A 15,735-nucleotide genomic window follows, 5' to 3' on the forward strand; every position below is an offset into this window, starting at 1 on the left:
AATATTGGGTTTTCAGTTCATCATTTATCATCATTAGGTATAGTATTGAATGTTTAACATTCCCCTTCCAACTATAGGTAGCCTACTGCTCGTCTGCCATTTAACTATGACAGTAGATTTAAGGGATATCTTTAGCCACAAGGAGTATAATATTTTTAGTCAGGTATTATACTTTAAAAAAGAAGAAGAAAACTACGTTTATTTTCCTCATATGCATACATGTGTTGCAAATGTTGCCTGTCCTATGTGGTAGGTCTAATTACGTACATATCGCAGGCGCCATCTCACGCGCCGTACAAAGCGCGGCAAACCTACATCATTGTCTATAGTGCTGTGTGTGTATTGTCTTATTTAGTCGAATCTTGTGCAATATAAGCGCTTAACTGAAAAACAAAACAAAACACACAGATGTTGTACAGAAACACTAATTGGTGTTATGTTGGTCACAATATTGTCATGTTGTCGTTCCCAGAGATGTTGCGTCCAACGAATGATAATCAGTGTATTTATATAATATGAATATACATGAAAACTGGAAAGAGTTATGCCCTTGGATGAATTGATGGATGGATGAATGAATGGATGGATGGATGAATGAATGAATGAATGAATGAATGAATGAATGAATGAATGAATGAATGGATGGATGGATGAATGAATGAATGAATGAATGAATGAATGGATGGATGGATGAATTTACGAACGAACGAATGAATGAATGAATGGACGAACGAATGTATGGATGGATGGCTGAATGAATGAATGAATGGATGAATGAATGAATGAATGAATGAATGAACGAATGAATGAATGAATGAACGAATGTATGGATGGCTGAATGAATGAATGAACGAATGAATGAATGAATGAACGAATGTATGGATGGCTGAATGAATGAATGAATGAATGAATGAATGAATGAATGAGTGAATGAATGAATGAATGAATGAATGAATGAATGAATGAATGAATGAATGAATGAATGAATGAAGAACTAAGGTCTATTCAGACGGCCATAACCATGAAATTGCATTATTACGCACCCACTAAATCGTTGTGAATAAGCGCGCAACTATACATTGGGAATGATTCGTGCACGGTATCCTGTAGTATATATCGCTTGCAGATTTATTGCGCCTATAGACACATACGCAATCGATTAGCAGGAGTTTTTCATCATTGTTCCTATTTTTCTTTCTTAAGGAACATATTGCTATTATTACACTACGCTATTATTACACTCTGCTGGCTTAAATGTTTTTGTCCTTGGAAGAAAACGATATGAGGAGACTAAAACAGTAATGTGTAATTTTTATGAAAACCTAAACCTATACCGTGACTAAATTGGGTCATGTTAATATTGTATGAATAAATTTTCCGTGTTTTTCCTGTGCAGGGTAGCATGTTCAAATCTGCAGTTTTGTTGTGTTCATTACAAACGACGGTCGTGCGAGTTTGCATCTTACAAACACGGACGTCATTGTATCATGATTTTCCCCGTTTGATATAATATTTACATATTTCATGTATTTTATACGCGCAAATACACAGAGTTGACTCAGAACAGTTACACTTCAAGTTACATGTAATTTCTTTGGACAACACTTTTCAATCGCCAGCGACAATCACATCTTGGACAGCACATGTATTGTGTACAGCTGCCGGTCGTATAAGAGTGGCAACACTATAAAGCCAACAGTGTATGATAATCAAATCTAATTGGTACCAGGCTGCTTGCTATATGCTGTAACAGACGGTGCAGGGGGAAGGTGGGTCATCCAATTAAGTCCGTCACACTAATGGCCTGATGATATTCTTCTGCCTAGTTGACTCGACCGATAAATTTGATGCATTGTGACCACCCTCAGAGAAGGCTTGCAGACCGTCTTCCGTTTCACGTCTGATTATTGAGGCGAACGTCCGATTTGATTTAAAGGACAAGTTTAACCTTAAAGGGATGGTATAGTATTGGTGGAGATGAAGATGGAGCTTTTGCATTTTTGCAAGATACTAAGAAACCACATATGAAATGCTAAATGCTACAGAATATACCGTTCTAAGATGAATTCAAAGTTTATTTGATGAAAATCGGTTGTAAAGTGGCTGAGACATCCCAAAACAATGTAAAACAAAGCTATCCTAATAAGAGGTGGGTTCCACCTTTCATTACATCGCTTTGTTTTGGATATCTCAGCCATTTCATTTCATTTTTTTTTATTTATTTTTTTTTTCTACAGAAGAAGAGGAAGAAGCATTTTTGTATCGTATAATTGGTATACAACTGACTTCTCCCCTTCCTTGGTGGTTATGGGTAGGATGGGTTTATCGAATGATAAAGGTATGCCCATGTGTGCCCCAGTATTGAGAGACTTGTCTTGGCGTAGGATCAAACGTTACTTAAATTCCGGCGTATTAATCAGATAGATCGTTTCCGCTGCGAGTAGATCCTGAAAGAGCAAGAGGGCCAACACGTTCCTTGCTTCCTCGGACAGTTGCTTGGTTTATCGATAAGACAACGCTGTAATTAGGCCTACAGATACGGCTGTCCTATCTCTCCCCTCCCCCTCTTTTAAAGGAATTGAAGGACCGGTGGTAATTTCACTGCAATGTGTTCAGGCTAAGCAGCTAAACATTGACTAGTAAAATTTAAATATAATGAATTGAAAGATACGCCATCAAACCACAGAAATAGATGTGGTTTGTTGGACTTGATTGGATAAAAGATGACTATTCTGAAACTTTTTCATTTGTGCTTCAGGGTGACAGAATATACACTCATTATTTTTTGTTTTGTTTTATTTTCTTTGTTTTTGTCGAAACTAGTCGTAAATGAATCAAACACATACCTCCCATGCGGGAACAAGTTAGTAAACAAAGAAACAGACTGAATAGTAATGTGCATTTTATTCAGGGGCACTAAAACAGGTACACATTTACACGTCCTTATGATAATATGAAATAAATGCTATTGTATGCTCATCTCCTTGTTCCGGTATCTGTATTCCATTCTCCTCCTCAGCGCCCGCCTTCCCTTTCTGCCTTACTTTACTAAAACCGCGCCACGACACAAAAGCAGTAAAATTCATATCAAATCTCCCCATTCCAATAATGTTCTGCCTGCACTAATAGGTAGAACGAAACGGGGGAAAAAGCGCCAGCTACAATACGTAGTTTGACTAACGAGCACAAAATTCGGCTCCGCTGTAAGACACTCGCGAGAAGTCGTTTAGTGTATGCAATTTCGGATGGGCAGATGGGTATAAGTTGGGTAGCACGGGGGATATGAAACGCGTTATTAACATCTCGAAATCAGTGGCCATGAATTATCTTTATGCCTTTTCTTGTTTCGTGGCATTCGTGGCATTAAGATGTTATGGTCTTTACTTATATCCGAATAGAGGGGGTAAGAATAATTAGAGGTTAGAGACAAAGAAAAACAAAAAGACGGAGAGACTAATAGATAGATGGGGAAAGGTTGAATTTATTAAAATTAATCGAAGGCTGACCGAGTGATAAGATGTACAGAGACAAAGAGAATGGGAGAGTTTCTCTCTTTGATGTTTGAGGGGCTGACCTGGGATTTAGTATAAAGAGCGATTGGACGAGACTGCAACTCCGTTTTTTGTCTACATCACAGTCCCTGTTCACACTCGAATTTGCAAGTATAGGAACAATCGGTATGCAATGGTCAGTATCTTTCAAAATGATGAAATTTTCGCATCGAGTTGTGTTTACGGCAACTGATTGACCAAATGCCCTACATCGACTTAAATGATATTTACGTCGATGTAGCGCAGTTTGCCAATGAGTTGCAATAAAAAAGACTGGATGCAAGAATTTCATTAATTTGACTAATTACGCAGTACCCGCTGTGCTATAAGGATTACAACTAGCACTGGTTGCCCGGTGTGGAAGCTCGATGGTCTAGTGGATTAGACTCCCGTCTGGGGATCAGGAGGTTCGAATCCTGCTCGAGTTTGTATACCCATGATTTCTCTTGTCATGGCTACTACAAGACACTTGTCAGTTCAGTGCTTGTTTACGTTGAAGTTGGGCAGTTTGTCGATCAGTTTCAATATAATTATCATCTTTTATCATAACGATGTTACGCTCATGTCCGTTGACTTTCCAGATACGGGCCGCTGTCTTTAATGGTTGACGATCCACAGTAACTATTATCGTCAACCTGTATCTTCTTTCTATCTACATCACACAGCCTGTGCCCTAGGTCCTCATTTTGCAAGTATAAGAACAATCAGTGCGAAATGATTAGTATTATCTCCTATTATAACTTGCGCGATGTGACTCTCATTAGCCATGACTATCCGGATTGGGGCCATTATCTTTAATGATCCATAAAGATTGTCATCAAGCTGAAATTTTGTTTCTATTCTGCATCACATACCGTGTCCACACTCGATTTTGCAAGTAAGAACAGTCAGTACATAATGATAATTATTATCTCCTAAACTTGGTGCTATGTGACACTTTTGTCTTTTTACATCAGGATAGGGGCCAATGCCATTACTAATAGATAATAATAATAATGATAATAATAATAATAATAATAATAATAATAATAATAATAATAATACATTTATAAAGCGCATAATAAGCACATGCTTCTCTATGCGCTGTACAATTCAGATACAACATACAAACAAATGACTAATAAATGTAACACTCAACACAATAATACACCTTGTCGTCAGTTTTATCCGGCATCTCGAACTGCTTTGACCCTGATTGCAATGTCGGTGATTTATCCTCGAAATAGATGACTTTTTGCACAAAGTTGCAGAATTTCAAAGCAGCTGCTGAGACAGATACCACTCTTCTTAAGAAGACATGTGAAACCTAAAAATTTAGCATATTTCTTGTCTTAAATAGGATTTGATGAAACTTCTGATAATTCTGATGATCTCACTATGTTCGTTACAGATAACTTGAACATGGTATGAAGTGACATTTTAATCTACGTTTGAAGAACCTGATGGTAGAACCTTTAATGTATCACGCAATTCCCTTGACCTTTAACGTCAGAGACGGATGACATCATGTTCACCTCGTCTTGTGTGATCAATCCACTTCAGGTTCGTCCGTGATATTCCAGCGAGGGATGACAGTCGAGGAGGACTTTGAGAACTTCCTGAAGCAGCTCGGGGAGAGCATCTCGGAGGATGAACTGAGGGCGCTCACGGCGGCTTGTCAGGATGTCATACCCAACGAGGCCAGAGAAAAGATACAAAAGCAGCGCGACCTCTTCGGATACCTGCAGAAAATTAACCAGCTGAGTCAAGGTAAGAAGTGGTCATGGAGATGTAAGGGAGCTTTGAATGGTACCAATAAAGGCCCGAATTCACGAAGGTGGTACAAATAAAACCATGGTTTAAACCATGGACAAAAACCATTTAGCGCCAAGTGTCGCATGGAATATTTCGTCACGAAATCAGTCATTTCGTCGATGAAATTATTATTTTGTAACAAAATGACAACATTTTGTAACTAAATGAACATTTCGTCCACGGAATGATAATTTCGTTAACGAAACCTGTCATTTTATCGACGAAATGACCAATTTCGTAACGAAATATTCCGTGCGACACTTGGCGCTCCATGGTTTTTGTCCATGGTTTAAACCATGGTTTTGTTTGTACCACCTTGGCTCAGCGACTAGGTGGCGACCTGGTGGCGACCTGGTGCTGCTCTGGTGGCGACCTGGTGACAACTTGTTGGCGACCTGGTGGCGACCTGGTGGCGACCTGGTAGCGACCTGGTGGCAAACTGGTGGTGACCTGGTGGCGACCTGGTAGCGACCTGGTGGCAAACTGGTGGTGACCTGGTGGCAACCTGGTGGCGACCTGGTGGCGCTCTGGTAGCGACCTGGTGGCGGCGACCTGGTGGCGACCTGGTGGTAACCTGGTGGAGACCTGGTGGCGCCTTGGTAGCGACCTGTTGGCGACCATATCTCTTGCGGCCAAGTCACAGAGACCTATGGAGACCTACCTACCGACGACAATGTGATGGAGACGTCGTGGGGACGTCCCGAGATTGAGAAGATGTCTTAGAGACGTCGAGGTGACGTTCCCGCTACTTCCGGGCAAATAAAGTTGTCACCCGAATTGTTTGGAGAAGTCTCGGAAGTCGCCTGGAAACGCCTCCTTCGTGAGAACGCAAACCATCTTTTGGTCTTACTCTTAAGAGTTGCGGAAGTCGCGGCGTTATCTCCACTATGAAGTGGGATGGGCCCTTAGTGAGCCGTCTGTTATTTTAGTGATTGTAATGCATCATTTTCTTGCCATGAATTAGTTTGTTGTTGTTGTTTTTTTTTTTCAAGGGAAGTAAATGGATGGGGGAAATGGAACAGGTAAGCCGATCTGCATTATGAATTCCCATTGACTCTTTGCTGACGTAGTCATCAGTGGTCATCATTCCGAATAATAGCTATTTTCTCCCGTAGTCGGTGTGGATACGTATTTCCTTGAGGTCGTTCACTTTGTAAGCTTTATATGAGAGTCACACATTGAACAGTCATGTTTAACAAAGTCATGTCTGTAGAAAAGGCTAGCTGACAATAGCTACATTCCTTTCAAGTAATACGCATAAGAGAACAGCTGGGTCCTTTGCTTGGACAATAGAGTAAACATCTGCAAAGATTTTTCGGCGTTGCAAAAAGCATAACTCTTGAGTCATTTATTGACTAGCAAAACATCGGCTGAGCTTTGAATCCACCCCTCCCTCTACAACTCATGATTTATCTGTTGTCAAAGCGTGATGTTGTGCTATTAAGTAATGTTTCGACAATGTCATCGTCAAAAGGTTGTCACTGGTATTGAATATTTATCACTATTTTTTTTTATTTTTTTACAATTGATAAGATTATCGTCAACATCATAAATCATCGTCATTGCGCTACAATCCACAAGTAGATCGAGCTTATGGATCGATGCGTTTGTATGTGTGTGTGTGTGTGTACGTGTGTTGTAATGCAAGTTGTGTCGTCTCTAAATTATCATGCATTTGATTATTCATTCGGAAATTAATGCGTTAATCTGAAGGTGGAATGATTATAATCCAACGTGTAGTTACTATGGTAATTATTATCAGCACCATTCTGGGAAAGATTATTTTGTCGATAGTAGTGCATGAATCTATATGTGTGTGTTCATGCTATCCGTATTCCAGCTTGATGACCGTGACCATAAACGGAAAGCAAAATAGGAAAAAAAAAACAGAAACAGGAGTTCCATACTACTTGCGTTTGATTTCGATACACGCTAATGAAAGAGAAAAAGAAAAGTATACTCATTTCACAAGAGAGAAGTCCTTTAATAATGCGTGCGCAATGTCAGTAGACATTGCACATGTGTGTGTGAGAGAGTGAAGTGTGTTTGTGTCTGTTTGGGGTGTGGGGCTTGCATTTTATGTGTGAATGTACGTGTTATGTCTTTATGCGATTGTGTGTTTGTGTGTGTTGCGGTGAACAGGTGGTCGGGTGTAATCTAATACGTTGCTTTTATGATCCACGGTCAGAAGAGGGAAGAAAAGAAAAAAGAAAATAATAGAAATCGAAAAATCTGCGATGACTCATAGGTGGAGATATTTGCATTCCCTTCGAGGCAGCCTCCGTCTACATACCCTCAGATTATGTTGCCAGAGCAAGCATGTGTGTGTGTGTGTGTGTGTGTGTGTGTGTGTGTGTGCATCTGTCTGTGTAAATTTTCTGTTCTATAAAAAGGTGTCAGACAAGGCAGCAAAGACAAAATCAATACTGCAGTTATTTGCATGGGGCAGAAGGGTTTTTCCTCGCAGGGACGTCCTACTGCTCATATATACTGCTGGGGAAAAACCAAGTTCGCTAATTCAGCAAAGAAAATCAACACGGCTCTACATCACTTTAAATTTTCAGACTGAGTGTTTGTTCGTGTGTGTGCGTCTGTTTGTGTGTGTTTGTGTCTGAGGTTGTTTGTGGTGTATGTGTGTGTGTCGATTGTTTTTTTTGTGTGTGTGTGTGTGAGTGTGCGCGCGCGCGCTTGTTCCTTTTCAAATTCTATATAAGCATTTGAATTATGATAATATACTCAAAAACTTCATAGTATTGTCTTTTGAGAGAAAGTGCTAAAGATCTTAATTATTATTGATATGATCGCTATGTATTGATGTTTGCCTGCAGGATTGTGTTGTCGTTACTACAGCAGATTCTTTGTCGTAATATGATTGGTAGATGCACGTAAATACACTACACAGATGGAGCAATTGCAATGATCATAATACATTATACTTTAAACATAATATTTTGCTGATATCACTAAATAATTGGGATGATGATTGTTGACTGAAATTGATCTTAAAGAGTATAATCATTCAGAGTGGCAGCTGTTGATTAACAGCAAAATATATTTGCACTCGATTTTGTGTAATGGACTAACGATAATCAAGCCGGCCAGTAAAGCAGCTCCCAATAGGTCTAGTTTTAGTGGATCGGTTGTGACGTCCAATAAGCCTGACCGATGTGATATTTCGCTTCAATTTCAATGAACGCTTTATACAGTTTTGCTTTTGTAATAATCATTTAATTCTTTCCTTTCTATCCACCGTTAATAATACCGGTTGGATTTATCCCTCTGAGACGGAAACGTCGTTGTCGCGTACGTGAACTTCCTAATGACAGATTGATTGCAAGACTTGTCATTGTTATCCACCGAGATTTATACTTTCGCTTGCCTCATATCGCATGACTCAAATTCATGTCTGAAACATTAATTTCAAAATTATTGAATCTTCAGAGGAATGCCCTTGACTTTTAGCTAGTTAGCATAATGTTTCGTCAAACAGATGTTGTTTTGAGTGGTCACACGGACAGTTAAAAAGCTCTCAACTGAGAACATTTTTCGTTCTTTCGTTTCCTGGTGAGCGGATAAGAATGTGAAGAAAGTTTAATTACCAGGGTCCCGTTGCTAGAAACTTTGCGTTTAAACGCAACTTGCAACTGATTGTCACTGGCCAATCAAAATCATTGTTGCATGCATGTCTTCTTAATAGGGCAGACCCTGAGCCAATCAGAATGGTTGTTTCAAAATTAGCAATTATTTGCAATTGATTGCAACTTTCTTGCAACGGGGCCCAGGTCATTCTATAATTTTCTTGCTCTTTTCTTTCCCTCTATTAATATCTGTCTATCATCTATGTATAATTTGTTGTTGTCCTTGCATATATTTCGATGATATCAATAACACTTTACCTTTACCTGGGGCCATCTTCCTCGTCAAGCTTAGCTTATGATGATGGTCCCCTGCATTTCATTTTTATCATTTCCTATTGCTTCCTTTTATATATAATATTCGTTCTTGAAAAAAAAAAATGTATGTATGATCCAAACGTTACGAATATTAGCTCTGTAAATGACTATGTAAGTATTTTGTTGATTTGTTGATTTGTATTGATTTTGAAATGCAGAAATAAAAGCTGAACTGAACTGAACTGAACTGAACTTCGCCTGTCCTGCTCATTGTCCATTATAGGGGATGGCTAGTAACTGATCAGTGGGAATCAGTGGGAATGCTGGGGGTGAATGTTCCAATCCTTGTGGGATTCATTTAAGAGTACATTATATATCTATTGTTGTGTGAAAATTATTTGCTTCAGAATGATCTCATATTCAAGTAATGTGAAGTTAAATGTTTCCAGGTTAGCATGCCTGTACAGTGACGGGGCATTAAACTACACATTACTTGAATATGAGACCGTTCTGAAGCAAATAATTTTCACAGAACAATAGATGTATAATGTACTCTCAAAGGAATCCCAAAAGGATTGGAACAATCATCCCCCAACATTCCCACTGAACCCACTGATCAGATACTAGCCATCCCCTTTAAACGTCTTTCTTCATCTTGCCTTATTTTATTTCTGCAGTTACTCAATTTACCTACCTTTTCCTATCGTTTTAGTATCTGTGCTATAATTTTTCTTTGCAACATATTCTTCCGCATCATTATCTCCATTGTAATATAATTCCTTTTCCGTATGTCTGTTTATATTCTTTTGTTGCATGCTGGCAGACAATTTATGTTACCTGGAACACGCCTTAGAGAAGATCTGCAGACCGGATCTCGTTACCATGGTGATGGAATTCAGAGTCAACGTCCCCGCCAGCAAAGACCTTAGCAACGTTATAACGGGACCCGCCAGGAAATACAAAGGTATAGTGTGACGTTTGCCTAGCAACCGTTTTGAAAGCGTATTAGGGCGGCTTAATCGGGCACAATGTGACAGCAACCCGTCAGTGAGGAAATTGCTGCATTATACATCAATTCGTAAATGAAAAAACAACAAAGGTGTAGATTATAAGATCTTAAAAGTTATCCAGCATCAGCAGGGATAGGGAGTATAGATGACTGATTTTTATGAGGCGTGGGCGTAAACGTCCTTGCCCTTGTTTGTTTGTTTTTATTTTTTTTTCTGAGTTATTGAATAAAGAGGACAACTTATGTTGGAAATAAGCAGGAGAGCTTGGTTTTGATATGATATCACTTTGGTGGACACTGGTGGAATATATTGCATTGTTTTTAAATGCATAACGCGAATGTTTTAGAGCACATTGCATGATACAGTTTTATCGGCCATGCAGAATGATGATTATTGAAAATGTCGCACATGCATTCAGATGCCTCCATGGCATAACGTTGAGGTGTACTTGTAAAACAAAACAAAAACAAAAACGCAGTATGCTATTATAAATGAACTTTGACAGCTGCCTTTAATATTAAGGCGAGCTGGCATTCATGTAAAATGAATTTATTTCAAATGATTGTCTCATGTCCTGTAGGTATAAGGTATTCTGTATGTTTGAATACTATAAAGATAAAAGATAGTATATGATCAGGGAAGAAATCTATTCCTCATTGTTTCAATCTTTGTGGTATTTATGTAAGAGTAGCCTACATTTTGTATATCGTTGTGTGAAAATTATTTGCCTCAAATCGGTCTCATATTCTAGTAATCTGAAGTTCAATTTCTACAAGATAGCGTCGCTGGTCAGGCATTATACTGTCTGATCTGTCAAGGCCTAAATTCGGCACAAGCGCAGTGAAATAGTTGATCAGTTTACCAACGTGAAATTCAAAGCTCACTTGTTCTTTAGAAACAAAGATTTTTTTCTCTGACAACTAAGAAGCTTGAACGACGCTATTAGACCTGAGACTTGCCCGACATATTATTTATACGCAAGACCGAGTGCATCAAACTAGGGCTCCCGAGCACTAAAATGCATTACATTGTATTATACAGGTGGGTGGAATATAGTTTCTACGAGGCAAGCAACTATGACAAACATAAATTTGAATGCACGGGTATATATAAACGGATTCATTTTTACTCCTGTCTAATGTCAGTGCGTGCTGGCAGGCATGTAAAAATTCATAACTTGTTCGCATCTTTATAATCAAATGCCCCTCTGGAAAGAGATCAGATCTTCGAATGTATTCCCATGGTGGAAAAAACGGGACAGACAGTTCCACTTGCCATCAATCTGCCTGTCGCCACTGGCGAGTATCAACAATCTTACCGGAGAAGATGGTTAGGTTCCAAAGCAAGTTCAGGCAGTCAAAAATGATTAATTCGACTCGCTGATTTTAGGCCATTAGCTGACAAACTGGATTTTCTCGAAACTTCTTGCTCAGGAGTGACAATAACAAATCAATGATAACAGTGACCATAAAATCACAAAATTGACGTATAAGTATTTAGGTTTTACAGAAAAATGATTCTATGTGATGTTTTCTTTCAAATCTGTTAAATTACACCTCTGTCACTTTGTGGTCGCAATCGCGTTTTGAATATTCGATGAATGGTAGGAACCTCCATTCTGGGTGTCTAAGTTTGACAATGTTTGGATTTCTCGAGTTTCAACATGGTGCCCCGGAGGTTTATTCATAGCCCACGTCCATCTCCTATATGATGGATACTCCGCCATTGTTTCCCCGGCGCGGCGGTGGTGGATCGCGGGGAGAAATGAGGACAATGGGGGTGAAATAGAATGGGGGGGGGGGGGGGGGGAGGGGGGAGGAGGAGGAGGAGGAGGGGGGGGGGGGGGGAGGGGATTCTGTAGTTGGTGTTTTCGGGACCCTACCCTGGATTCTCGGGCCGAGGTGCGTATTTTATTGTGAAAATATTCACCTCTTTTCGACAGGTGCCGCATTTTACAGTGTGCCACGAGAGGATGTCTCATAGTGATGGCAAGCCCCACGTATAGGACACGATACTCTCATTTTGTTTCCTGGTGTCCCATTCGAGCCACTAAAATCTCTTAATTCAAATTTTGGTGGCCCTAAAATGAAATGTAGTGGACCGTAATAAAAGAAAATACAAAGATTCATTTTGAATTTTAGCTGTCAATGCAGCCACCAAATGTATATATTTACTAAATTTGAAGTTTGGTGGCCCGATATCAATTTTCAGTGGCCCCGGTCACCAGGCCACCACTAATGCAGAGCCCTGCTATATGGATAACCAAACCTTGTATATCTTATGATGATAGTTTTGTTACATGGGCGTTGACAAACTGGAATACAGAATTTAAATCTTTTTACCTATTTTAAGGAGGTATTATAGAAACATAACCGTGATCAATATCCATGTTTTGATGTTATTGTGTTTAATGCGTATATAAGCCCATAGAAGCCTTAGAAGATACAGTTAATAAGGCTAAATGAAAAAAAAAAGACGGTGAGACATTGCATGAAGCTGTGCACCTTTCACACGAAATATTGAAATCAACTGAAAACACGAGAGGAAACTATAAGTTAAATTAACACGCACCTCAAGAAGTATACAATTTATATACTCGTCCATACAAATAATATATTACATATATAGATGGATAGTTGGATCAGGGAGGTGAGACAGCCCCTGGTTGGATAAATGATAGCCATCAGTTATATTCGAAATAAATGGCATGTCGTACCTCGATACTGATTACCATAATTTGTCACAACTATCACATGGCACAGAGAATGCATACTGTAGCCTTTAATCTAATAATGCAAAATAAATGAAGTGTCCGCGGGCAACCATTCACTGTGCGTAGGTGTTCCCTTTCGAATTGATATGTGCATATTATAGCACATCTTGCAAGCATGGGATGCTTTGCTGTGAACGTGTATTCATGACGTGAGGGTTTTTTTTTTCACTATTATTATTGGGTATAAAAAGAGAACACGACACCCATTATCACCGAAGAGACACTACATTATTATAAAATGCGACGACTCACACTGTATAGAATATCGCACTTATGAATTTGCTCGCACAGCAGTACCAGCGTCATGGGGCTTACGTCACATCCTGAATGCAATGTTATGCAAGTGACCACAATTAATAACAAACCGTTTTTAATTCTGGCAAGGAACTGTTTATTCGAATAACACTACGGCCTACATGCTTCCATATAAAATAGTATAAAAATAACGCGTGAAGGCGCCAGTGTGATACTTATGGTATAAGACCATTCTTTATGGTTGCTTAAATTCTTTAAAACGTAATATCACTTTTTCGACCACTAATATACATCGTGGCGTATCAGATATTAACTTGTTGCCCTCATAGTATATATATATATATATATATATATATATATATATATATATATATATGAAGAGTTTGTTTGCAAAAACCGATAAGTCCATTTTTGAAGATTTTGAAGTACGCTCTCTGTCATAAAGTACAAAATAATCCCTTTTAAATTATATATTGGTCACTACATATAAAGGTACATTTTTGAAGTTATGGTCAAAAGAAGCAAAATTTTTCTTATTATTCTCTTTATTTTTCTTGACCTTTAATCGCAAATATCTCCATTTGTCAAATATGGACTTATCGGTTTTTGCAAACAAACTCTTCATATATATATATATATATATATATATATATATATATATATATATATATATATATCATACATATATCATCTATGAAGAGTTTCATTACAAAATTGGCTAAAGCGCATTTTTAACATTTTAAAGTGATTTCATTGTCAGATACATCAAAATAAACCTTTTCAGTGATACCTCACTTTTGACATGACAAAAGATATTCTTGAAGTTATGATTAAGAATATCCTTTTTTTTCTATTTTTCTTTTTTTAACAGCTGCAAATGGCAAGAACGGTCTTAACTCACTTTATCTTCAAACTATTCATAACACACACACACACACACATATACATAGTATATATATATAAATAAATAAATAAATAAATAAATAAATATATATATATATATATATATATATATATATATATATATATATTATATATAATTATATATATATAGTCTGAAGAAGAAAAATTAGCTATATAACTTTAGAATCTGATTTATGGGGTCAAAGATCACCACATTTAACTACATTTTGTAATTCAATTTATTTTCTGGTCATGTTCTACAAGGTACAATCAAACATTTTCTCCTTTTTTTTTTTTGGTGTAACATGGATAGGTATGAAGTGGAAAAGTGGTCATCGGTTAACGATACTGGACCTCATCAAAATGTAAATGAAGCGCCATAATCTATCTATAGACGAGGTTTCATGACGTCAAGTGACGCGTTGCCTAAGGAGCAAAAACAAATCACTTACAATAATAATTATACAATGACACATGAATAAATGACATATCGTACGGTACGATGTACATAATTGTATCTCCCCCCTGTCTCTTTCCCCCTCCTCCTCCTCTTCTTCTTCCTCCTCCTCTTCTTCTTCTTCTTCTTCCTCCTCCTCCTCCCCCTCCTCCTCCTCCCATTTCTTGTGCAATTTGCAGAAATGAACAAGGACACGGGACAGGTGCCCGACGATATCTTGGAAGGTTTAGCGAAAATACAGCTAGCCGCCCCTCCGTCGAACGCGGAGAGACGAAAAGGGCGGGAAACCAGATGAGCAGACGACGCGCAGAAAGGATCTATCGACGTTAAGATGATGAAATCGTCACCAACCATGTTCTTGTCTTTGTTTCCTTTTGTATAGCATAATATCTTACAAAGACAGATGTGATTTTATGTGTCTGATGTAATGCACACACTTTTCTCTCTTGCCTTCACTATATATGTCGTAATGCTGTTCATGGTTGATTTTCTTTTTCTTCGTTTTCCAGTGGATATATTTGCCATTTCTTGCGCTCTTTCAGCGATAACATTCTTTTCATCATGTCCGAGCGATGCGCTTGATCAGCTGGTAATCTGAACCGACAGAATTAGATTACTGGTGTGTCTGAATTAGCGACTTGGGTAGAGGCTACTATATGAGGCTCTCCTCTGATATTTGACAGAGGCGATTGGAGTAGGTGTACGTGTTGCAATTTAGGCTTCCCTTGTCGCTGTGACGCGCTCATTCCACGTGTAAGTGTTGTACGAATGAAAAAACCCTGTGCTCCCAAATTGCACGCATGCATGGCGGCTTGACGCTAGTGGCGCCAGCACTTCGAATGCTCTTACCTCCACATGCTCGTGCATAATTTATTCCATGCCAAGCCATTGTCAGGCAGACACCCGGTAGGTTAGATAGAATGGCTTGACGTTTTGTGCGGAGATTGTTGATTTCAGCAGCTTGTTGGTTTGACACACACGCGGAGACGTACACACACACACACACATACACACACACCTCCTCCTTTCTCGCTCTCGGGTCCTCCTACTTTTCTATTCAAAACACTAAACGTAGTAATGAGAGGCTATACTTCACGCA

General features: G+C 38.7%; 1 protein-coding gene across 1 annotated transcript; it reads left to right on the forward strand.

Annotated features, from left to right (window-relative positions):
- The first annotated feature begins 5,119 nt into the window (after positions 1–5,119).
- Positions 5,120–14,931, forward strand: LOC140230259 (astrocytic phosphoprotein PEA-15-like). Its single transcript, XM_072310436.1, has 3 exons — positions 5,120–5,300; positions 10,062–10,202; positions 14,816–14,931. Exons 1-3 carry the CDS (start codon positions 5,120–5,122, stop codon positions 14,929–14,931), a joined length of 438 nt encoding a protein of 145 aa, XP_072166537.1.
- The last annotated feature ends 804 nt before the right edge of the window (positions 14,932–15,735 follow it).

The sequence above is a fragment of the Diadema setosum genome, chromosome 6, assembly GCF_964275005.1.
Source record: "Diadema setosum chromosome 6, eeDiaSeto1, whole genome shotgun sequence".
In the NCBI taxonomy this organism is placed as follows: domain Eukaryota; kingdom Metazoa; phylum Echinodermata; class Echinoidea; order Diadematoida; family Diadematidae; genus Diadema; species Diadema setosum.